We start from the raw sequence: 25,610 nt of genomic DNA on the forward strand, positions 1-25,610 counted from the left end.
TAAAAGGGCATGTCTTTGCACTCCACTGACTCAACGCACACAGCAGGGTGGTAGAAATGAGATAGAAATCGGTGGATGGGCTCATTGTAATGCATGGAAGGATAAAAGGAATGATATCAAAAACACATGTTTGATACCACTAGATTTCTAACTCCACTTGCACACAGCTGAGGGCACAATTTTAAGGAACATGCAACATTTCAATCAAGGAAGGGGTGATTTCAATGGGATAGCTTATGATTCTCAACAATTAATGTGCTGACCTTATGTTCATAACCATATATCCTTTGTCCAATTTCCAACCAACCTTGTTGCACTTGTTCCACCGTGACTCCAGAGCACCAGGGTCCGGCAGCTGCGACTGCACAGACAGCGCACACACACACACACACACACACACACACACACACACACACACACACACACACACACACACACACACACACACGGAGTATTAGGTGACATAACTATCGGCATACAGGAATGTTCTGGCAGGTCTGTCCTAAGCGTACCTGTGCAGTTCAGTTGGCCGGTGGGGGATCTGCCTGGCGCGGCCCACAATAGGACCAGCAACCCGCCTCCTCCTTTCATGGACCTCTTCTGGTGACGCACCCTCCCCGGGCGGACCAGAAGCATCAGTACCCGCAAAACCTAATAATAAAGTTTAATACACACTTCCAAACTTAATTCACTTACCAGACACACATACAATAAAGGTTGTTCCTCGTGGACTCGTGGCTAGGTAGTTGTGTAGCCTAGTTCCACGCCAACACTAGCTAGCTTAGCTGTACTGGTACTGTACTATTTGGGACAGTGAGCGCCTACTGTTCGTTTTTAAGAAGTAACGTCTTATCTTTACTGTAAAAAAAAATCACCTTTTGTATGTTTTTCAGCATCTTCGCTGACACCAGAAGGCAGGTGTGTGTAGAGGTGTTCTTCTGTCAGTGTGAGGTATTTAGCTCCATCAGAAATGTCGCGCCACAAACGCGCTTTCGCGCCTCGTCTCGTGGGAGACGGTGTGATTGACTGGCGCTGAGTTCCGTGACCTTTGGGTGAACTCTTCCACGAAGGTTCATTTCCCAAAACACTGACACATAGAAAAAAGCTCTTTTATCCAAAACAAAAACACATTTTTATTATGAACGATGAAGCATACAACAGAACAGAACAGATCTACTTTTGAAACAATTATTGAGGGGTATTTTCTTTTTTCTTTTGCTAAATGATGTTGAGTTTACTGCTTAGGCCGAGCCTAAATGGTGAAATAGACAGTAGGCCTATATTCAAAGACGAACAATAGAATGATTGAAAATAGTTATTGTGCCAACAACATTAAAAGCCTATGATGACTACAAACTAAAACCTTTGTAGGCCTGCACGTTTCCTGTTCAACTTCAGTCAACTAGAGTCAACCCTCTGTAGGTCCTCCATCGTAACTTGCACCACCTAGAAATAAAGGCCAGTGGAATGTGTTGGTTACACATTACAGAATAAAACACAAGGCTAAAACATTGAGGGCCGGTTTCCCGGGCCTAGATTAAGCCTATTCCTAGATTAAAAAACCCTCTCAATGGAGAATCATTATTGAAAGTGTGATTTAGTCTAAGACTAGTGTCTGGGAAACCGCCCCATAATTCCACAAGTCCGGAGAGTAGGTCTAATATATAATATATGTATATGTGTATATTAAATATATTATGTCAAAAACATTACCCACAATACATTGTCTTATTGCTTCAGACACACATTTGATCTTTAACCCCTATAACAACTAACCTGCTCATGGCAGGGGTCAGGATAGTCACAGATGTCCTCTGGGAAAGCTGAACGCATCAACTGCTTCACCTCTGCTGGGTACACATAGGTGGGCTGGACTGTGTCACCGTCCCTCAAGCCAACATGGTAACGAAACTGTAAATGCATAAGTGTGGGGGAGAGGGGAAAATAGAGGGTGAGACCAAATATGGCAGTTTACCAAATATGGCAGTTAGAAATAGGCCTTTTCAAAAAACTCTACCCAAAGCACTGCGCACACACACACACACACACACACACACACACACACACACACACACACACACGTCATAGGGTTATTATATTGCAGAATAATTCATCTGAACAAGAGCGTCATTACCAGTGTCCGCTGTATGAGTCTGTAGGCTTTTTTCCGTCGAGCGCGGTCACTCCTCAAGCGAGACGCGTTGTGCAACAGCGGCGCTACCCACGCAGGTATTCTGATAAAGGAGGGAATGGAATGTGAACGTGGAATTGAGCAAACATGGGAGAAGAGCATTGATTGCACAGCTCAAACTAGTCATCGTGGACATAGCGTACGAGAAAACCTGCAAGAGGTTTACCCGAATGAATGGCATTGAGCAATGTAGGTCTCCATGATAGCAGGTAGGCCAAACGGTGGGACAGGTCTGCATGCAGTCGAAGAAGAGGTCGAAGGACTCGTGTGTTCACCGCGTGAAAGATAAATTAGTACCTTCAATGAATCATACTATTATTGACGCTAGCTGGTTTGAGCTGTGATTAGGCATTCATTAATTTGGGTCTAAGGGATTAAAGGGGCAATCTGGGATTGTTACATCACATTTTTGACTTTGAAATTAATTGATTATATATATATATATATATATATATATATATATGTCATCACCTCACATTATTCTGCTGTCTTCATTTAATAATTGCTTAAAATGTCAGACTTACCATTCTCCTGTCATCTGCCTCATGCCCCTCTCTTAAATCATTAACCCAACAGATTAGCAAAGCAACGGCTAACATGATTATAACATGATGTATACAGGAGGCAAGAGTATTAGATGTTGACAACTGTGGAAACATGATGAAGCTGACAAATTGGGGGTTAGATTATGGGGGATTACGAATTAATGTGTTCGTGTGTCTGGTCAGCTATAGGATCTTGCATTAAAATGCACCTACATCTACATCATACTTGTATTTAATATTGTTCAAGACCCGACAGAAAAGGTGCAAGAAATGAATCCCTTCATGAACACACACACACACACACACACACACACACACACACACACACACACACACACACACACGCACGCACGCACGCACGCACAAATGCTAGATCAGTGAATACTGCTATTGGGAGGCAAATGGAGAATATCCACCACATACCCACTCAGGTATAACAAAGGCATTTTAACCATCATGAAAACATAAAACATTACATGAACAGATAAGGGAGTGATTTAAACCATCACGCAAACACAGGGGTTTCGCAAAAGGTGTAGATTTATATGGCCTGAATAAGACTTCCTGCCACACCTCAGTGTTACAAGGACAAGGGATGGTGCTTAGAGAAAAGGTGATCTGAGTTTGGGACACCAAAGGCCATCAGAACATGAAGGCCCTCAGCAGTGCTCTGGAGCCGTCAGATTTTCAAATTACAAAAACAACACTGTAGGACTACATTCATTCTTGTGTTGTATAATATTTATGTAAAATGTACATCCATAAAAGCAAAACAAGTAACAAAAAGGCAAGAGCAAAACATGTTTCTAACTTAGAGCATTTGTGTTCCACCAACAGGTTAATGACAATTGTGCGTCATAATATCCATTTGCCCAACAAAAGGTAATTTGAAACTCTGACAGTTCAACGTTCATTTCCCCTCTTTCTCAGACCACTCCTTGTATCCTCCTGCATAGTTCCGGGCCCTGAAACAAGACAGAAGTGTAGACAGACAACATGCTCCTTGAGCTCCAAATACTACCAGTACAGTTTATCAAGTAGGGGGGTGCCTAGTACGTTTTTAATACTACCAGTACAGTTTATCAAGTAGGGGGGTGTCTAGTACATTTTTATCTCATACTTTTGAAATCCAAGGTCCCGTGCTTTAGCTGTGGCCACACCCCCTCGTCGACCCATCTGGCAGTGGAAGACCAGTTCGGGGGCGTCCAGAGGGGGCTTTGAGACCCCGTATTTGGTCTTGAACTCAGCTGGGTCCAAAGCAAGTGCACTTTCCACGGTATCGACTAGGAAGAGCAGACACAAATGGTTCACCATTTATCATGCTGATGCTCATCAACCTTATTATATTACCTTATTATTAACTGTATATATGCCATTTAGCTGACGCTTTTATCTAAAGCCACTTACATTGCAGTGAGTGCATACATTTTTCAGTATATATGGTCCCAGCAGGAATCAAACCCACAACCTAAGCATGTTGTTAGCACCATGCTCTACCAACTGAGCCACAAAGGACCACAGAGGACTGACTCTGACTCGCAGATCCAGGATTCTGAAAGCTCACCTGGAATATGGATAGACCCTGCAATGTGTCCTTTATCCACTTCCTCTTGGGAACGGACGTCGACAACCAGAAGACCCTCCTCACTTTTGGCTAGGAGGGCCTTGAGGTCAGCATAAGAGATCTCCTTGTCTGTGGAGAGGTGAGGGGAGGTTCACCACACAGACAGGCTTTTATTGAGTCAAAACATACAGAGGCCTACCATAGAACATGACCTCTCCCTGAGGAAAATAAAGTTGCCAGTCATATCATGCATATTCTGCCATACAGTAAGTGTTGTTTAAATATGATGAGACTATGGTGTTGCATCAAAGAATAATACAAGGTGTAATACCTAAGGTGTAAAACAGAGTAGGAACAGACACAAACATGGAAGTCTTGTGCATGCATAACACAAGCTAGCTGGTGCCCATGCCATGCCCCGTGAATACAGTAGGTCTATTACTGTAATTGGTATTCCTTGCGGGGGCACAGCTTCCTCATTACATGTTTCTGATGACGATGCTGAGTCATTGTAAGGTCAATAACACTCGCAGAACAATGTTTCTTACAACCAAATGCTTTGTGGAGTTGTGCAATCATTTGATCAAGTACTAAAAAGCAACTGTAAAATATTAAAGTCAACATATAAGAAAATCATGACCTCATATTTTAAAACTCCATTGCTGACAACTCAACAGCAAGCTATCTGTAGTGTGTTACTTACCTGCGTTTGCCATAACGGTTAGTCTACAGGTGAGCTTTGAATGAAGTGGGGTTTTTTTATGTGTCACACAATTTCTTCTTCCTCCTGTGTGAAACGTAATGGTTGGTCGAGATCCTAGACGTATTCACTGGTCGAGATGCATAAGAAAGGAGGGACTTTTAGCCTCAAGCCAATCAGACTGATTCCCCCTCTTCTATGTCGCTAACTCGAGTTTCAGAATAAAGGTTCACAAAGTTGAAACGCAATACTGTTCTCAATTTCATGTTATAAGTAAAAAAAAAAAAAAATGATAAGAGGAAAATATATTCATTTTGTATCTGTAGCAAACATGAGTTTGGATCATTAGGTGTTTTGAAGTCCATGAATACAATAATGAGACAATTATCAGGTCATGATACAATTTGAATCAGGAGCCTCCTCCAAACAATAGCAGTATGCACTTACATAATATCAACATATATGCTCCATCCATTAAAACAGACTCTCATAGAAAACTCCAAAAAGTATGTACACACTTTTATTAAAAACAAATGACATTTGTTATTTATCATGAGTAGGCCTATTCAGTCCATTTTCTATTTTACACATTAATCCGTCTGTCATTGCTCTATTCTGTGATCCTACACAAGTTAATTTGCCAGCAAATAACCTGCAGTCTCTAAGACACACAGCCTCTGTGAGGCTTTTGTTGGTAACGTTTTGTCCACAAAAGTCCCATGTTCTTGTTCAAATTCTACATTCTCAATGGCATGATTGTAAACCACCTAAGACATGTGCTGGTGAGTCACTGTTAGATTTGTAGCCAGTTTGGCTCTGTCCCGTCTCAGTGGCCTACTAACACACCCTCTCCCAGGGTCTCTCTGATCCCAGGTTAGATCACAGGGTTCCCTCTGTGCTGTAGGAGGGGTTCCCCAACCCCTCTGTGGAGTTCCCCTCTGCTTTCTGACATGCCTGGCGCCTCCACAGGATTACAGCAGTCAGGGTGAGGAGCAGCAGGAGGCCCAGGCCTCCGCTGATGACCCCGGCCGTGAGGGCCAGGTTGGTGGGTTCAGGGGGGTCATAGTGCACGCAGGAGAACTCCGAGGGGGTGCTTCTCCCTGCATCGTTCACCGCCTCCACACACACCTTCACCCCAGCCTCCAGGTCCCCCACCAACCCGCTACGCAAATGCTCCCCGAATAGCAGAGGCTCTCCACCGCGCCCCTCAACCACCACCCGGTACCCAGACACTGCAGATGCTGGGGCGCACCACTGAACCGTCGCCCCCTCGCCGGCAGGCACCAGCTTCTTGAGGTGTGGAGGGTGGGGGGGCTTGTCATCCCCGCTGAGCCCAGGACAGAAGCACCCGCTCTGGGCTGAGAGCTGGGAGCAGGGGGGCAGCTCATCCTGGCAAGGATCGTAGTCGCAGGGCTTGGGGTTGGGGAGGTAGGTAAGGAGGGAGGTTGCTATGGCGTTGTTGTGGTTGGGAGGGGAAACGCCTTTCTCCTCGGAGTAGTCTTCATAATAGTCTTCGGTATCGCTGCCCACGCCCGTCACGTAGAGGATACGGAAGTGTGTGACAGGGGGAGACGTCGGGACAGCATGTGTAAGGAGGAGGGTCGGGGACGTGGGAAGCAGGTCTGGGGTCAATAATAGAAGCAGCGCAGCTAAATTCCAGCAGAATGACATCATCTCTGTGGGACAGAAATGAGGGGTTACAGCTACAAGTTACAGCTACATTCTTTGTGTGAATTCACTATACAGAAGACAGAGGATTCCAAGACAGACAAAATACTGTAGGATAACAGATTGACAACGAAGGCACTAAGTGGCTGCCTTAGGGAGATAAATAAGAAAAATAAGAAAATAAGAAAAGTCTGGTAAATACAGACTGACAATATACAGTAAAGTCTGTTGATGGTAGACAGACAGACAGACAGGTTACTTATTGAACAAATAACAAAGTGACAGTGGAGACTCCATCACCGCTCAACTCTCGCTTGGCTGGGTACCAAAGATAACTGTGGGAACCTCGCTTGAACAAAGTCTTCCTTTGAAGGACGAAATGCTTCACACATGCTTTCACCTCAAGTCAATATAATATACTGCTGTATGAGAATCCTGTTGCGGAGGATTAAATAATCATGGATTATCTATGATTTAGGTTTTTTTATGTTTGCAAAGTGAGGTTGTACACAAGCTCACAACGTATCACCATAGCAACCAAATAATAATAACAGAAAGTTTAACTGAAGAACAGGTTAGTGCGTGTTAATCTTTTACGTTACCTGAGTAGATGAATGTCCTTTTTCCGGTCTCTTCTTTATTCTTTATTCTCTTAATACTCTCTCTCTCTCTCTCTCTCTCTCTCTCCCCACGCGGTCTTCTTTTATTACCACCAAACTTTCCCCTCCTTCTTAACTCCCCCTCATTTTCTACCCTTTCTCTCTCTCACACTCCCTCCCTCCCTCCCTCTCTCTCTCTCTCTCTCTCACTCCCTCCAACTCTCACACCCCCCTCTATGGGTCTTTCAGGAGGGGGGGTGGGGGGAGATGTGTACTGTTCGTGTGTGTGTGCCTTTCTGCATACTAATTTCCTCAGTAGCAACAGGCGTGCTTGAGCTTGCCTTTGTGTATGAGTGAACATGACTGTTGATTATAGACCTATTACAGAATCCCCCTATACACACGTGTCTGTGTTTGAAATGTGTGAAAAGAACACATGTTTGGGATCAGATCATCTCTAAGCACATGAATCACACACACTCACTCACATTCCACTGTGTGTGTGTGTGTGTCTGTGTGTGCCATAAAATGTGTGTGTGAATGAATGTTCGAGTGTGCATGTTTATTATCACTGTCCATTATTCGCAGACCAAGAAGGGAAAGACGAGGAGGGAGAAGGCTGTGTCTCCAATCCTTATACGGAGGGAAGCTGGCAAGGTGGACAAGCTGCAACATGATAAAAGCACCCACATATGAGAGGGCGGGAACCACCTACCTTCTTGGCCTTTTTCCAATATTATACCCCACAACCGAGCGACCGTAGCCTCATCGATACTATCGTTACCACCTGCGGTTACCCACCATGAGGAACACAACACCTGAAACCTGAAATTCTCCATGAGTTATAATTTTCTTGCGCAGGGGCCTGCTGAAACATATCACAGGTTAAAATGAATCATTTCTGTATCATGACTTTGTCAACAGTGACATAGTAATGACTTCTTCTGTATCACATCTTTTGGAGTTGTTTTGTTGCTCCTGAATATACTTTGCTCTAATGCTACACCAGTAAAATGCTGTAAATAAACAATGTTTATGAACCAACAGCCTCATGTAAAGTTAACTGTTACGGTAATGTTCTTAACTAGGAGGAAATAAATGCTACACTAGCATATGCAGAGGCATGCACTTTAGCATCTGATAGGGACTTGGGTGTATACTACTGTATGCATTTAAGTGTGTGTGTGTGTGTATGAGACAAATAATGAGAGACCACTGTTTGCGTGTGTTCACATAAGTGTGTGGTTTTGTGAGGACAAGACATCAATCTTCCTAAAAACAACACACACACACACACACACACACACACACACTTTCCCTGCGACATTTACATGTCTTTGCTTTGTGGTATTGTTAACTGCTGCTTTAGTCCTGCTCAAACAGATAAAGACAATGCGCTTGTCAGACACACACAGGCTCTAACTGACTGTCTTGATAAAGGTTACAGGCCGATAAGCAGACAATAAATCTTGCAGAGGTAAAGCGTGTGTGGGAGTATTTCTTTCCTTTTAATATACTGTTTGTCATGTGTCCTTACTGAGCTGTGCAGGGAATATACTGCAGCAAGAGTCAAAATAAGATGTGTACCAATGAAAAGGACAGGTTGATCGTTGATGGCTGGTGTGTCTAGACCAGGGGAGGCTGGTGGAGGAAGAAACCATTATATCACCATGGTGATATTATAATGCATGGAACATGGATGAGGAATGGCATGAACCACGTGTGCCATCCACATCCGCTGTCATCGAAGGCTGGTGTCTAGACACGTTGTCCACTCCCAGGTGAACCAATGCATGGCACGCCAGGAGACGGAAGTCTGACGTGTGTCACACAAAGGAATTATTTTGTCTACGATGTTTTTTTTTTTTTTTCTCCATGGAACACTAATGACTGAGTGTATGAGGGCGACACTTTCTGATTGGAGAGATCTGCTTCCGATGCAGCCTGCGAACCACAGGCATCAGCTGTGGCGTACAGGCGTAACAACATCCATTTGTTTTCTTCTCAGGTGACAGACATGACGCAGTGAATTCTAGAACAAACTGTGTCAATTTCAGAACCCTTAGGAGAAAAGAATGTGATTGTGAGTCACACAGATTATGGTTCTGCCTGCTCCATGCTCAGAGGGCCAACCCGCCCCCAGTACATGTTCAGACTCGCTAAACACAACTCAGATTACCTGCACGTCTCTGTCTCTCTCTCTCTCCCTCTCACCCACTCTCTGTCTCTCTCACCCTCTCTCTATCAGTCTGAAGATCCAGACAGCAGGAGCATGTATCAGACTTGATGAAATGTCGGCCCCCAGACTTCCTCCGTGCGTTACACAATGTCTCATTACTCTGCCCACCCCCACCTCTCTGAGGAATAAAAGAATCTCATGACAAACAGGAAACAATTGACCTTCTCCAGGCCCCCCTCACCTTTGACCCATTCCATGTGTGACCCTCAGGGGGGAGACTGGTAACATGACTCCTCACTCTGGAGGAGGGTTGATGGAATGCTGTTGAATCTTAGGAACTGCAGATGGCCGGTGTGGGTCAAGGCTTTAGGTTCCAATCAAGCACTGACACACCTGATTCAACTTATCACAAACATATTGGACTCAGACTGAATGGATTCAGCCAGGTCTTGGTTGGATGAAAACATGGATTCATGCCAGCTCTATTCTGACCCCTGTGAAAGAGATTTAAATAAAGTATTTAAATAAATATCCCCCAGGACAACATCCTAGGAAGGTATTAAACCATGGTATACCAATGGTATTAAACTATTCCTGATTCCATTCCATGCATTACAATGAGCCCAGCCTCCTGTGTGAGCTGCTATAGCCCTGCATTGAGGTATTTAGGAATATTCTGCAAACTAGAAATCTTGGGATATTGGATACTGTCACTCCAGTCGTATGTGCACGCGCGCGCGCGCACACACACACACACACACACACACACACACACACCTTAATTACATCCTACTGTGCAAGATGGCACAATGCGAAAAGGCAGAGCAGGTGGAATCTTATGTTATTTTCCATATTTTATCTCCTTAAAGGGTTAAAACAGGTTCCACGGCTCTATCAGACCCAATTGCAGTCGATACACTCTGTCGACTGTGCAATATGAGCGCCATCTAGTGGTGAGTGTTCAATATATATATTTGAATACACACCTGTTTATCAATATTGCAACCTTGAACGCGGCGGTCAGGTAGCCTAGTCGATTCCACAAGTTTGGGAGAAAAGTAAGTTTTGCCTTGCCAACACAAAGGAAATAAAATGAATCCTTTACACCATCATCTTAATGCATTACTAGACCTATAATTTATAATTCTTAATTGTTGCCAGCATCTCTGGCAACACATTTCCCCCCCCTTCACTTGAAAACACACACGCTACTTTTCAACATCTTCAAGCGATTTAGAAAAATGGACAGCTTGACCTGACTCCTTGCTCTTGTAGTCCACTCGTATGTGCATTGCACTTCAATATGGCCTTCATACGGCAGTACTCAAATTCCCTACTCCCTCCTCCACTACCTATTGTAGGTGTACCGTATAGCGTCCTTTCACTACCTACATTTCCTCACGTACGCTCAACGAGTCCGCCGTTTCCCGCACAGAATGCTTCCTGCAAGCCTCAGTTTTTCGCCGTGCTATTTAAAGAGCACATGTATCTGGAAGTTAGCCTGATAATAGTCCTACGTCGACCTATGTAAGCGTTGCACATTTTAACCCGTGTTACAATAAAGCATGGACTTCAACGTTAGCATATAGCTACAATGTCGGCAGTGAAGTGATACTAGCCTGCTGTGTGTAGCTACAATGTCGCATAGGTTGTTACACATGTGACAGCTCTGCGAAAAACCACATGTGACAGCTCTACAGTAGCCTCTGTAACAATATCGACAAGCGCTAGATTTTTTTTTATTATCGAGAGCTCCGTCAGCATCATTCGTACAATCGCATGCCGCGCTTGCCAATGAAATGCATTTCGAGCGGTTAGTTGGCAGTGAGGCGGCAGGGCGAAGTTGCTCCTAGACGCTGATCCGAGGTCAGTTTTGCAGTTTTGGTCTCCATCAACGTCATTCATATAATTGCGGCTGCGCTTTCCAATGTAGCTCCGATCGAGTGGTTGGTTGGCAGAGAGAGCAGAAGGGGTCTTTCCGTAATCCCGTGCTGCGAGCATACTCGGCCATTGGTGACGGGGGTCAGAGGAGGCGGGAGCAAGCTGTTGAATGAAGGTTGTTTTCTGTGTTGACACTGTGGTCCAGAGATCCACATATTTCATGTAACCCTTTTGAATAGCGCTTATAAACATTAAACAAATGAAAGAGGAGGAGCCGACACTCAGAAGGGATGTAGACCGCGGCTTGACGGCGACTCAGCGCTAGACGCGGTTGAGCAGACGTTTTCACAGGTTGATCTATCATTTGCACGGTGCCGAAAAGCAAAAGTACAACATTTTTTTGGGCGACAACATTTACTTTGATAATATTGGGGCATCTGCTGTATCATGAGAAGCGTGTCCTGGCACCAGATGCAGACGTCTGTCCTCTGTTTGATTCAGACTTCACATCAGTTGTTGTGGTCGTGAAGTTGATGGTGTGACTTCGGCTATAAATCTTGGGCGCTTTGCAGCAGTGACATTCGGAGCAAGGGAACCTACTGCCCTGGGTAGACATCAAACTACAGACTATTATTACTGTATGCCAGTGTCGGATGCATGAGGGATTCGCCCAGAACACAATAACCCCTCTACTGGACAAGAAAAGATGGGGGTCAACGGAATAGACACCCAGATTGAGGCATCAAACGGCGAGCCGCCGACTGAACACTGTGATGAAACTGCAGACTCAGAAATGGGGCAGAAAGGTCTTCCCCAGGATCAGGTGGATCAGCAAGCGCACAAGGACCAGGGGGATAGCGAGTGTAAAATCGCACATGAGGACAGTACTATCCAGCTCATGGAGTCGGGATGCAAGCCTGCGGTGTCCGAGTGGTCCGAGGCTCAGCCCACGGCCCCCGCAGCTGGGCACAACGCGGCGTTCGTGCCACCCGAGGGCGGGTTCGGCTGGTTAGTGGTTTTTGCAGCAACGTGGTGTAATGGATCCATCTTCGGGATCCAGAATTCCTTTGGTATCCTCCACATGATGCTGGTGAAAGATCACGCCGATCCCAATGACCACACGTCGCAGTTTAAAGTTGGTGAGTGAGTCCTATTGCTCCTCTTGGAGGTAAGTAAGTGACACACACGGGATAACCCGCCACAGGTGAACTCACACAACTTGAGAAATACTACTCAGCATTTAAGTTATTCATGCAAAACAGGGATTAAATGTTTGTTTATTGATATCACCTGTGCATCTGGCTATTCCGTGATTAGTAGCTGATAATAACACACCGTTGTTCTGATGTGTGTCATAAGAGATTATTCTGCTAATATTTCAACATCGTCTGTTACATTTTAGTTCCACATGCTGGTCAAAGCTGTTATTTTGGCTCACATTACACTGGTACACATAGAAATGTCACTGTTATTACACCCTCCCCCCCCCCCCCCCCCAACATTTTGTTAATTGATTTTCCACATTATTTTGGCACAAGAGTGTGCGTGTGCCATGACCAACAGCCTTCTGGATGTTTGATCAAGTACACACACTGTTTCATTATGTCCTCAATCTTCAGATCCAATCTGTTTGGGATTATAACAGGCTTTTACAACCGGACATATCGCTCCCTTGCCTCACTGCATCAGATGGTAGTCAGATGCGATGTGCACTTTTACAAATGATTCAAAATGGGAGACTGGAGGGAAGTCCAGTGTGGGGATTAGGAGTCCAACTTCCTGGGGGCTCAGTTATGATAGAGCTCAGGGGTGAGTTTCCCAAAAGCTTAGTAGTTTAAGAAGCACTTAAAGCGGAAATGTTACCCTGTAATCTTGTGGATTTGTTGTTTTCATTATTCAATAGTAGACACATTCACAAAAAAAAACGATTTGCTTCGAATGCCCTGATCAGTCCTGATGTTCCAAATTGCCACAAGAGAGTAACAATTATAAAATCAATGTTTCCAGGGGAGGAGTCGGCCTGGATTGACAAAAGAGGTAAAGTACTACAAAGCTTTAGGGAAATTCAACCCCAGTTCAGTTGGAGAGTTTACTGCCGTTTTTAAAGACTTAGTCACATTCACATGCACCCATAGTTGAGCTTGATCTTGACCTTGTAGGGGTGAGACTGGTTTGCATGGGAAACAGCCAACGCTCACTTTCAATATCCACTCCCCAAAAGTTCAGTTATGGGTCAATTTACTGTAGGGATTGAGGAAAGTCCACTCATGATCTCACTTCTACACGCATACACTTTTGTTCACCCGCAGATCCTCAAGTTTTTCTCCAAGAGCCTTATCTTGACTGGAAGATGTGCGTTAAATATAAAGATGCCTCTCTCTTGTTTTTCCCTTTTTGGGGCTATATGATGTTCGGGTCCACAACCTGATTTTAATCTCAGAAAAGGCCCCTACTGTTCTCTTATCAAAAGGGATTAGATTAGTGGGCTGAAGTTTGATCCCTCTTTCCAGAGAAATGGTGTAGAAAGGCTTACGGAGTGGTGCAGATCCCTCTCTCTCTCTCTCTCTCCTTCTCTCCCTCTCTCTCTCTCTCTCTCTCTCTCTCTCTCCCTCTCTCAGGCCACCCCTGAGTGTCCTTTCCAGTCCAAACCTCTCAGAATTGAGAGGTTCATCTGAGGAGAATGCCCACAACACACATTCGCGACCTGAAGCGAATGATTGTTGTTCTTTTAATTAGAACAATGATTCTATCTGAACCGCCTTGGCCTTGGGTGTTGAGTTAACAGTGATGGACAGAATGTGAGAGGGAGAGAGGGATGGGGTGAGAGAGGGATGGGGTGAGAGAGAGCAAGTACAGTAACTGTAATGTGAGAGGGATGGAATGGGGGAAGCAGTAGGGTGGAAACTATGCTTTTTCTTTTTCACTTACCCAATCCCCTACAGAGGTCAGTGATTACTTGAAGGAAGGGGAGAGACAAAAGATGCAAACATGGCCTCTCTCTGGGTGTTAGGGGAGAAGAGATGGATTGAAGAGTTAGTTATAGTTATACTGTATATCTTATGCAGTGATTTATCTCCAATGGAAGAGAGAAGCATTGTGGGTATGGGCATGAGACATGGTGACACAGAGAGCCACAGTGATAGCATTATCATAGCTCTGAGGTCTCTAGTGACTGAAATGATCATGCATATGTTGCTCCTCTTGTTCACAGTAGTGCATTGGGCTGTGTGCGGGTCGATGCCCTAGAGTTACCCTCCTGGCTAAAAACATGACTGGCGCCATACATTGATTTCACAGCCAGCTTTAATTAACTCCTCTCTCTCTCTCTCTCTTTTCTTCTCTTCTCTTCTCTTTTCTTTTCTGTTCTTTTCTTTTTTGTTCTTCTCTTCTCTTCTTTTCTCCTCTTCTGTTTTCTTCTCTTTTATTTTCTACTCTTCTATTTTCTTCTTGTCTGTTTTCTTCTATTTTCCTCTTCTCTTCTCTTCTCTTCTATTTTCTTCTCTTTTCTCCTTATCATTTCTCTTCTCCTCTCTTCTCTTCTGTTTTCTTCTCTTCTCCTCATTTCTCTTCTCCTCATTTCTCTTCTCCTCTCTTCCCTTCTCTTCTCTTCTTTATATTTACTCCGGTGGCCTACATTGCAGGATCAGCATAATGGCTTTAAATGCCTCATTGAATGAATATCTGTTTACGAGGGAGGAATTAGAGACTTGATACTTGAAATATCAACAAGGGATTATACTGTACCAATACCATGCAGAGTATAATGTTAAAGCGTTAAAAATTAATTGAACATGCCCTTTGGAGCATGACGAACACAGTTCACCAAAAGGAGATTGGATTTCATCTCAGTGTTTGATATGGCAGCTCTCAATGCTGAATAACATACTCTGTTACAACATGTAAGACAACCGTTGTGCAAGATGATGCGCCCATGTTTTCAGACCTCGCCAGTCCCCCTGCTGAGCAACAGTAAATCCAAACTCACAGCTTAAGAAATAAAGTTGCATGTCTGGCATTCCAGAAGGCTCGAGAATAGGCTGAATGGGATCAGGGCTTTTGTCCACCAAGTCTCCCTCTTCACATGAAAAACACTGAAAGATCCTTCCTACCACGGAACAACTCTCTATTCAACAACTGAATAGAACTGTAACTCAGCTACGGTTCTTCAGCTATACGATATAGCTCTATGCATTTACAAAGACTAAACGATTAAGTTTACCCTCAAAGCCTTACCCTTTATATCCAGTTGGACAGGTTTAAAGATATGTGTACATACAGTTCGTATGTGCCTTGTGCCAAAGCTCCAAGGAAGTTTCACTGTTCCCAGTGCAATTGCCTCCACTTAGTTGGAGCTGTTTAGGAATTTTCGAGAGCAGCGACCCAGAAATATATTATTCTTTCAGAGTAGAGTTCTTTCAGAAAACAAAGCGTGTATACAATCAAAGGACATTGACTCTTTGTGTGTAGAGTAGCCTAACTTTGCAGAGTTGCCTTGTCATTCCCCGATAAGTCTTTAACTTGTCATATTGCCTGGTTGTTTTTGCAGTGATCTTATGAGGTGCCTCATGAGGTGCCTGAGGTTCCTTTGTATTTCTGGAATATTACAAGCAAAGATGTAGGCTATATAGTCATTATCTGGATTTTAATGCAAAAAAGAATGTTGTTGGCAATTATGTTCGAATTATGGCAGCATAAAGAACAATGTAAACAGTTTTGTTATTTGCTTTTGGTAGAGAGCTTTTAAAGGTCACACACACACACACACACACACACACACACACACACACACCCAACACACACAATCCTCTGTCAGGTTTCTGTCTCTTTAAATAGCTAGCAGGCTTTCCCTGGCATCTGAGGACCAACCTTCCAGTCTCTGGGTCTCTGAGATGGGGGTGTTCTCTCCCTGTGAGCCTGTCACTGCTCATCTGTCAAACTCACTGGTTCCTGCTCTTAGAGAGAAGCCTGCTCTCCTTTTCCCCCCCTGCCTCTCTCTCTCTCTCTCTCTCTTTCTTTCTCTCCCTCGCCCCCTCTCTATTGTTTTGAAGCGTTCAGACCTAATTCCCGGTAATGAGTGCTCCCTAGATGCTTTATTAAAACCCACTGCTGGTGTGGTGGGGAAGAGAGAGGCGGAAACAGGGAGGGAGGTAGAGGGATGGGGTGATGAGATGGAGGGTTAAAGGTGAGGGGGAAGATGTTGAGAACATAAGGGATCAGGGGGTGGATGAAGTCAAGGGCCTCCACAATATGGCCTCTGCCCCTTCTCCTGTTCTGTTCTGCACTGCATTACTTACCTCCTCCCGTCTACAAGCCCCTGACGTCTTGGCTGACATGTTTCCAAATGACTCTGCGGCAGCTCGTTGTCTTTCCTGCTTGTGGAGGAAAGGAAAAGGTAACCCTGTGGCTCTTTTGTACAGAGTTTGGCAGAAGACTGTCCTCCCGTTGCTGAGGCGGCCATCTTTGTTTGTGTTCCAACTCGTTGGCCAGTAAACTAGGCCAAAAGTATTTTGAATGGGATAGAGGGCAGTTGGATAGGTCAGTGCAACCCGCCTAAACTCCAATCCTTTAGGCAACGTTTTTGTGGTGCTTTCTGTCTACGACATTTGTATTTTCTTAAAGAATTAATTTATAACAGAAAGCTCAGTGTAATACATTGTCCTCCGCTTCCTTATAAGCAAGCTCAGGACAACAGTAGCAAAACCAAAATCTTGACTTGAGAAAAGTCAGAAATCCTTACACAACCTTGCTATTGTTGGCTGATGCTTATATACTGTAGATCAAGTTCTCATAATCTGTTACAGTGGCTCAAGGTTACCGAGCAATGCTGGCAGCAGTACTTCTTAGAATTACAGTAAGGTTTAGCCCTTTGTGCTAAAGTAAACAGCAGAGAACAGGGGGGGACTTCACAGTAAAACAGCATGTCGCATGAAAACACATGTTTGATGAAAAAACGCCTCCATTCTTCTCCCGTTTAGATCAGCAAACTGTTGCAAAGGCGTACCCTAACCCTATAGAAACATATTTTTTTAGTGTACATCTCGTGCAATACATTGTAGCTAACAGCAGGATTATATGCTAACCTGCGATGTCCCATGATATCCACAGACATCTGCCATGTTTGCTTTGCTGCCTTAGCCAGGGGGGAGAAGAAACATTGAAAAGCAGCCAAGAGCAATATGAGGCTGCCCCCACACACCACCACCACCCCCACCACCACCCCCACCACTACCACCACCACCCCACGTACCCCCTCACTCCGCCTCCCCACCACCCCATACCCCCCCCCCCCCATCAGCAACACCATCTCACACACCGCCCCCACCCCCACCAGCAACCCCACCCCCACACACACCCCCCATCAGCAACACCACCGCCACACCCCCCTCCACCACCCCCCCCCCCCATCAGCAACATCACCCCCACACACACCGTTCCTAATATGTAATCGGTGGGCTTGTTCATTGACCTGCTGCTCGGTTGGACCGGAGACATCAAAGCTACCTTTGGCCCTTAAAGACCGAGATTCTTTGTTTACGCCAGAGAGTACAGTGTGTCTCGATGCAGGTTAACCCCACGGTGAAGGTTACAATATATTCTTCTACCGGTTAACTGTGAAGAGGAAGGCCAGGACGTTCTGACACAGGGCTACAGTCTATACCCTCTGAGGAGTAGCCTGCCCTACAACATGATTTTATCTAGGTTAACCCGCACCTGGGGAGAGGTTCATGTATAAAGCAACAGTTTAAGCCAGACATGTCGCCCGGTCAATGGGTTTTGTTGATACATTGTGACTGGCTGTACTTTAGACAGACTGTCTAGACATGTCAGCTGTGATTCATAGCCTTGGTCATGTAACACGCGCCATGATAAAAGACAGACAGAGATTCACCTCGTAAAACCTATGGATTAATAATCATATAAATAAACTGTCAGGGCTGAATGTACCCTCCAGTGTAGGTAGCTCTCATATTGTTTGAAATTTCATTTGTGGGTATCTGTGAGTGAAATGAAGATGTACAGAGCCACGTAATCATTTTTTCTATACATCTTTTTCCCTGTCCCCATCTCATCCCCCACAACCTTCTCTTCTCTTCTCTTCTCTTCTCTTCTCTATCTCTCTGTCTTTTCTCTCTCTTTCTCTTCTCTTCTCTTTTCTTCTCTATCTCTCTGTCTTTTCTCTCTCTATCTCTCTTTCTCTTCTCTCTCTCTTCTCTTTTCCTCTCTTCTCCTCTTCTCTTCTCTTTTCCTCTCCTCTTCTCTTCTCTTTTCCTCTCCTCTTTCCTCTCCTCTTCTCTTCTCTTTTCCTCTCCTCTTCTCTTCTCTTTTCTTCTCCTCTTCTCTTCTCTTCTCTCCTCCTCCTCCACCACCTCCACCTACCCTCCCCCCTCCTCCCTCTCTCTGTAGCCTGGGTGGGGGCCCTTGCCATGGGCATGATCTTCTTCTGCTCCCCGGTGGTCAGCATGTTCACCGACCACTTTGGCTGCAGGAAGACGGCTGTCGGTGGGGCCACTGTGGCCTTCATCGGACTCCTATGCAGCGCCTTTGCGACGTAAGACACTCCCCTTATTCCCTTTTTAAACATTAAATCAGAATCTATTTAGTAGTTTTATGTTTGTTTGTTTTTTTGCTGTTCCTTATGCATATCATTCCTTTCCATGTTCTACCAGGTCCAGCTATTGTTATAAGCTGCGAGCCATTATAAGATTTTAATCCCCACATACAGTACAATGTTTATGGCTTTACTGACCATGTCATAGCGGCATTTAACTGAACATACAATAAGCCTGGACTAAATTACGCTTCCAATGGAGAATCTCATTTAAAGATTTTTTTAGTCTAGGATTAGGCTTAATCTATTTTCCAGGAAACCGACTCATAAAGTGCAGGATTGTAAAGTAATCGCCTAACCTTGCGTGTCCCCAGGTCCCTAAGCCTGCGGTATTTCACCTACGGCATCCTGTTTGGCTGCGGCTCATCCTTTGCCTTCCAGCCGTCGCTGGTCATCCTGGGCCACTACTTCCGCCAGCGGCTGGGCCTGGCCAACGGCGTGGTGACGGCCGGCAGTAGCCTGTTCTCCATGGGCCTCCCCGTGCTGTTGAAGAAGGTGGTGGAGCCGCTGGGGCTAGTGCGAACCTTCCAGATCCTCAGCATCTTCATGCTGGTCCAGGCCTTTCTGGCCCTCACCTTCAAACCCCTCCTGCCCCTCGGAGCTCCTATGATGGGCCCCCCACCGCCAGGGGCTGCCGAGGCCATCGGACCCCAGGTGGGGGCCACTGCCCGGGGCAGCCGCTGGAGCCAAGGCCTGGCCCAGGTCCGGAAGTACTTCAACCTGCGGGTGTTCCACATCGTCACCTACCGGGTGTGGGCGTTCGGCGTGGCCACGGCTGTGCTGGGCTACTTTGTGCCCTACATCCACCTAGTAAGAACCGGGAACCTGCTCCCACTTTATTATAATAATAATAATAATAATAATAACAATAATAACAATAATGCATTTATTTTGTATAGCACTTTTCTCAGGACTCAAAGACACTACATTCCATGGAGGGAACAAGAATAGATAAAAAGTAATAAAAAGTAAAACAAAAGCACAGTCAGTAAAAATAACAATAATAAAAAAAAAAAGCAAGTTTAAAAAGTTGGGTTTTGAGGGATTGGTTGAAGGAGGAGAGCATGCTGGATTCTTTGATGTGGTTTGCGAGAAACATAATAAGAGCATAAGCATTGTCTTGATGGTTTATTGCTGTGTTGTATAATGTTTTGTAATATTGCATGGGGTTATAGCTGGAAAATTGATTGCATCATAATCAAAGAATACAATGACAACAAAGCTGTCAGCTGTCTCCGATTCCGGGATGATGGGGGGGGGGGGAAGCGAATTAATCAACACTAGTAAATGTTATTACGGTGGGATCAAGTTTGACAGCCAGATATCAGCATTATCATGTCAGTGTTGCAGCGCTACACGCTTCTTTTACAGTAAGTGTCTCCAGCGACGTTCCGCTTCACCAGCATATTATGCTGTGGAATGTGTGGCTGATCTAAAATAAGGCGCTGTAGTCTAAAGATGGCCGTTGATGGAAAGACCCTGTCACAGTAGGGCATTATTCAATGTTATGTGAAAACTCCAGGAGGGATGGAGGAAGAGAGGGGAGTGTAAGCTAGGAGGGAGGAAGATAGGGCGGTAGGTGTAGTGTGAAGTTGCGAGGTTTGCTACAGATGTCTCGATGTTTCAGGCCTCCCCCTGCCTGTCCTGTTGTTTCAGGCCCAAGACCAGAAGTAAACAAAGCCCCGGCCTTTGTTGTGTGAGAGCTGTGTGGTAGCGGCCCCAGGAAACCTGTGTCCTTTATGTTGTCCCTAAACATGGCTATCCTATGGCCATTGATGTTAGCCTGCCATGTAGTCGTTCATCAAAGCAGAGGAAATAGTTCACATGAGCTTGTTAGCTTCTGGTCGGGAAAGACTTCAGAGAGGTTCATGTTTTGGATCAGATACAGGTATCAGGGGGCGGAGAGAAGAGGAAATACCTCACCTATAGCTCTGCCCCTTCCTGTCCCGCTGTTCAGGAGGCCTTTAGAGAAGGCATGGGATATTATTCCAAGCAATGTTTTGGAAAATGAAAAGGAAAGTAATTCCGCCTTTTTCCCCCACTCCCTGACTAAATTCCCCATTCAAATCAATGATCTCACTGTAAGGCCTTAAAAGCCGGAAATAAGACACCTTAAAGAATCCATATAGAAGCTTATCAAGATATGTGTTGTGTACAAAATGTGATTATGGTGTAACCAAACCCTTTGAAGAGTAAGTCAATGTTTGGTTTGGCTCTGTTTTCCCAGATCAACTTTGTAAAGGAGCAGTTCAAAGAAACTCAGAAGGAGTGGATCCTATTGGTGTGCATAGGAGCGTCCTCAGGCATAGGTCGGCTCCTTTTTGGGAAAGTAGGAGACCTCATCCCTGGGGTGAATAAGATCTACATGCAGGTGAGGAAACACTGATTGTGAAAAGTCCAAAAAGGGAGTATGGATGACAATGGACAGCTACAGTTCCAACCTTTATTCATAGAATGTGTGACAATAAGTTGTGCCAGAAGACTCTTTGGACTAGTTTCCTGAACTCCAGATTAATACTAGTCCTGGACTAAAGACCATAACCAATGGAGAATCTCCATTTAGAGAGCTTTCAAATCCAGGAGTAGGCTTAATCTATGTCCATGTATCTGCATAGGTTATACCTACTCCTGAAGTTTCTGTATTATGTTGAAGAGTTCCTCAAGATGTTCTTCAGTGGTTGTGCTAACCCTAACCTGGTTGTTCTTCAAGATGTTTTTCAATGTGTTCTTCAACTGTTATTCAGGGTGTTCTTCAACAGCTGTTCTCCAGGGTGTTCTTCAAGATGTTTTTCAATGTGTTTCTTCAACTGATATTCAGGGTGTTCTTCAACAGCTGTTCTCCAAGGTGTTCTTCAAGATGTTTTTCAATGTGTTTCTTCAACGGTTGTTCTTCAAAGGTGTCCCTCTCACCCTGTTTGTGTTCCCCCAGTCGGCCTCTTTCATGGTGCTGGGCCTCATGTCCATGATGATCCCCCAGTGCCGGGTCTTTGAGGGCCTGGTGGTGGTGTGTGTTTTCCTGGGCCTCTGCGACGGCTGCTTCATCACCATCATGGCGCCCATCGCCTTTGAGCTGGTGGGACCCATGCAGGCATCCCAGGCCATCGGCTACCTGCTGGGCCTCATGGCCCTCCCCATGACCGCAGGACCTCCAATCGCTGGTAAGTAGTGCTAGTGGACCGCCAAGCTCACGTGGGTGACCCCTAAAAATCGTGTTGACCACTGAGGAGTGTTAGGAGACGGTTCGTTGACACCAGTGGAGGCTGGTGGAGGCAGAAGTCGGTGGACGGGCTCATCGTAATGCATGGAATGGAATGAGGAATGGTATCAAACACGTGTTTGATACCAAATGCTGAAAAAACAAATGCTGGAAAGGCTGTAGCTTAGTGGTGTAAATGTCTATTGAAGGAGACACATTTCAAATAGGCAGATATGACATGGTGAGATGCAGATGGAGATGCCTGCGGATAGTTTACTGACGGGTGGTTGACACTATGGCAGCAGTCTGGGCTCTGCCCTGCTTTCTCTCTCTCTCTCTCTCTCTCTCCCCTCTTCCCTCCCCGCTCTCCACCTGCCCTGACCATGGCCCCTCCCCAGGGAGAAACTCCCAGAGTTCATAGCAGCATGGAGGAATCCTGCCTGCCCATCCGTCAGAGCAGCGACAGCTGGAGCCGAGCCAATGACACCCAGGGCAGGATATAAACCTCAGCGCAAAATGTCCGCTCACCTCTCGCTGGTGCCTTCTTCTCAGGGCCTCTTAGTTCTCTATAATGACATTTTCATCCAGGGAGCACTCTGACTCTCTGTTCAGTGCCAGATGTTAGAGGAGTTATTTTATGTTCAGGTTTTGTTTACAGCAAAAGCACTTTATGGGTTCGGACTGAATGTTTCGGTCAACGCTTTTATTGCCCCTTGGACACGCTCTGTTTACGAAGCTTCAAATGTAATGTTACATAACTGACTTATTGGCGTATCAATCTGATAAAAAGCACAGTATCTGACTGGCATGTTTTAGTCCACGTGCACACGGCATTACCTTTCTAAATGCACAGCATTCTTTCAGAGCTATTGTCAAGATGAAAAGAATAATAATAACCCACTTAGAATAGTAATGACCCACTTAATGGGGTCTGATGCTGTACGCCTGACTCCCCCTGTAACCGTCTCCCTCCGCCCTCCATCCCTAGGCCTTCTGCATGACTACTATGGGAACTACCATGTGGCATTTTACCTGGCGGGGGTCCCGCCCATCGTGGGGGGCATGGTGCTGTTCTTTGTGCCCCTGGTGCACCGGCGGCTGCAGAGAGGCCGGGGGGGGCCGCCAGAGGACCCCAGCACCGATCACATGCTGCCTCCTGCTGCGCCGAAGAGCTGTTCCAACGGAGACATGCTGCCTGGGTACACCGACGTGGAGACCCACATCTGAGTAGCACGACACCAAGGTATCAGGGAGGAGACAGACAGAGACAGACAGACAGAGATATACACACACACACACCCACACACCCACAGACAAACACACACCATACACACCCTAGCTAGAATCTCATGCATATCGTCATGTTTTTCTGTCCTCCATTCTCCCAGGGATTCTGTCCACCAGCACCTACTTTGACCACCTGTCCGTCCCTACAGCCCCCCCCACCCCCACCTGACCCCACAACCCCCATCTCCCCACCCCACCCCGCCCCGCCCCATCCACCCCGCAACCAAGGACTACCTGGCAGTTGACCTCTTTACCTCTGACCTGCATTTAATAGGACGACCCCCCTCCTCTCTAGGTGCCAACCTGTCCTTGATGTGATCCCGGAGGTCGAGGGAGAGAGTTTGTTTGACGGGGTGTGTTTGCCCAGAGACGTTGTCTGTTCTGGAAGGGAGTGCCTCACTAGGCTCTTCAACAAGAGAGATGGAAGGGCATTAACATAGGACCTGAGAATCACACAATCTAAAAGAGTGCTTGTCGATGGTTTTAAGCTCATCAAAAAACGTTTTGGGTTGAAAACCTGGGTGCCCTCACAGGGCCTTCTGGAAAAAATGATATTTTTTAAAATCCTGGCTTCTGACATCAGACATGTATTTTCATTTTATGACTTTTATTTTTGTGAGTATGTAAATGATTTAATATGCTTTATTAGATTTTTTTAAATTACAGATTATACAGAAAGAGAAATACTAAATAGAGTCATTGAATGGAGTATTTATCACTCTCAAGACAGTACCATGAGCATCTCACGCTTAATTTTTTTGTGTTTTTATGTGTTTATCTAGTTTGTAATACAGGAAATATGAAGACTTTCCGTTAGGTCAACATGTTACAGTACATTCTCTCAATTTAATTTCTAATGACGGATCAACAAAGGCCACATATCTGTTTTTTCATCATGGATCTCAATGGCGATTCCCCTGGGAAACGCCACTTAACGAAATCACCTCAACCACATACATACTACTTGTGTTGTAGTCATGTACATAAACATATGCAGTTTTTCCATTGAACCTGTGCCATAGAGGAGCAGCACAGTGCCCAGACACAACAGAATAATTACTGTCATCTCAATCTGCTGAGCCTTAAATCCATTTTGTGATAGTTATGTTTCTACAGTAAGAGATATTTATCTAAAAAAAAAAAAAAAAAAAAAAACACTTAAAACACACAAGTTGTTACTGGTATATAAAGTGTGATTTTTTCGGGGGGGATTCTAATCATTCGTTTAGTTGCAAGTCTTTGGTTATTCATATTGGGTGGAATCCTAACTCGGGATACGCGCGTGTAAGTCGAATCATCGGCCAAATTTCCCACTGACAGGCATGCAAGATTTACGCAAATGTCAGGAGTTAGGCGCCCGGATCTCGAGTTAGGATTCTACCCATCAACAGTGGTGCTGAATCAATGGAACCAGAGATATTCCCCGCGAGTTAGGATTCTACCCATCAACAGTGGTGCTGAATCAATGGAACCAGAGATATTCCCCGTGAGCTGAAATGAGGGGAACTTGCAAGGCTAGCGATGCTAACTTACTGGTCAGTTACACAGTAGTTCTGTTTTTGTGTGTGCAAATAATGTAAACACACTACAAGGACACCGAGCTTCACTTTTAAATCAAAAGGTCATCTTTTGCCGTGTGTGTGCGTGCGCGCGTGCGTGCGTGTGTGTGTCTGTATGTGTATGTCTGTGTAATTTCTTTAGTTATTATAGGAGCTAGTTGATGTTGTATGCAGAAAGTCATAATCCAAGTTACATACTTACTTTTTGACCATCAGTCCCCAGGTGACATCATAATTCACATGCACAAATCCCATATTTCATCAGCCTGACTCCCCATTGGCCAATTTGGGCTTGATGATTAGTTGACGGAGTGCTACTTTTGTCTGCAGACGACTTCTTTGTGCCGGTAGTCAGGCTTATACAGAGTCACAGTAATAATAACCACACTGCCTCAAGTAGATGTTTCCTCCACAAGAGAGATTGCAGTTACTGTTACATTTAATAAACGCTCGGACCACTTACCTCCTGAAATTACATTTTCTGTGGCCGCTGAGAGAGGAACCGTTATAGATGTGGAACAGATAGAGGCGTTGGGTAGGTAGACTCAGCAATATGACATCACACACACAACGGGGCAACTTCCTGTTTCAGACATCGATGACCACAGAGTTCCAATTTGCTGTGTGTGATG

General features: G+C 45.2%; 4 protein-coding genes across 5 annotated transcripts; 1 reads left to right on the plus strand and 3 right to left on the minus strand.

Moving 5' to 3' along the window:
- Nucleotides 1–1,166: 1,166 nt before the first annotated feature.
- LOC310815791 (uncharacterized protein) lies at nt 1,167–2,491 on the minus strand. Its single transcript, XM_083685714.1, has 4 exons — nt 2,358–2,491; nt 2,135–2,234; nt 1,777–1,911; nt 1,167–1,446 (listed from the first exon to the last, which is right to left on the minus strand). The coding sequence occupies exons 1-4, from the start codon at nt 2,390–2,392 to the stop codon at nt 1,399–1,401; spliced, it is 318 nt and encodes a 105-aa protein (XP_083541840.1). The 5' UTR covers nt 2,393–2,491; the 3' UTR covers nt 1,167–1,398.
- A 968-nt stretch (nt 2,492–3,459) lies between these two features.
- On the minus strand, nt 3,460–5,092 carry tstd1 (thiosulfate sulfurtransferase like domain containing 1). The gene is made up of 4 exons (XM_083686823.1): nt 5,004–5,092; nt 4,301–4,429; nt 3,857–4,019; nt 3,460–3,701 (listed from the first exon to the last, which is right to left on the minus strand). The coding sequence occupies exons 1-4, from the start codon at nt 5,014–5,016 to the stop codon at nt 3,647–3,649; spliced, it is 360 nt and encodes a 119-aa protein (XP_083542949.1). The 5' UTR covers nt 5,017–5,092; the 3' UTR covers nt 3,460–3,646.
- Nucleotides 5,093–5,504: 412 nt separating this feature from the next.
- LOC310815871 (LRRN4 C-terminal-like protein) lies at nt 5,505–7,413 on the minus strand. Its single transcript, XM_083685814.1, has 2 exons — nt 7,271–7,413; nt 5,505–6,676 (listed from the first exon to the last, which is right to left on the minus strand). Exon 2 carries the CDS (start codon nt 6,672–6,674, stop codon nt 5,880–5,882), a length of 795 nt encoding a protein of 264 aa, XP_083541940.1. The 5' UTR covers nt 6,675–6,676; nt 7,271–7,413; the 3' UTR covers nt 5,505–5,879.
- A 4,307-nt stretch (nt 7,414–11,720) lies between these two features.
- slc16a2 (solute carrier family 16 member 2) lies at nt 11,721–23,592 on the plus strand. Of its 2 annotated transcripts, XM_083686719.1 has the most exons (7): nt 11,721–12,466; nt 18,732–18,876; nt 19,251–19,746; nt 21,164–21,307; nt 21,866–22,094; nt 23,121–23,375; nt 23,521–23,592. In XM_083686719.1, the coding sequence occupies exons 1-6, from the start codon at nt 12,034–12,036 to the stop codon at nt 23,357–23,359; spliced, it is 1,686 nt and encodes a 561-aa protein (XP_083542845.1). In that variant the 5' UTR covers nt 11,721–12,033; the 3' UTR covers nt 23,360–23,375; nt 23,521–23,592. The 2 variants fall into 2 exon arrangements, with proteins under 2 accessions (XP_083542845.1, XP_083542844.1); XM_083686718.1 differs by having other exon boundaries at nt 23,121–23,586.
- The last annotated feature ends 2,018 nt before the right edge of the window (nt 23,593–25,610 follow it).

This window comes from Argentina silus (genome assembly GCF_951799395.1).
Source record: "Argentina silus genome assembly, chromosome: 15".
NCBI lineage: Eukaryota > Metazoa > Chordata > Actinopteri > Argentiniformes > Argentinidae > Argentina > Argentina silus.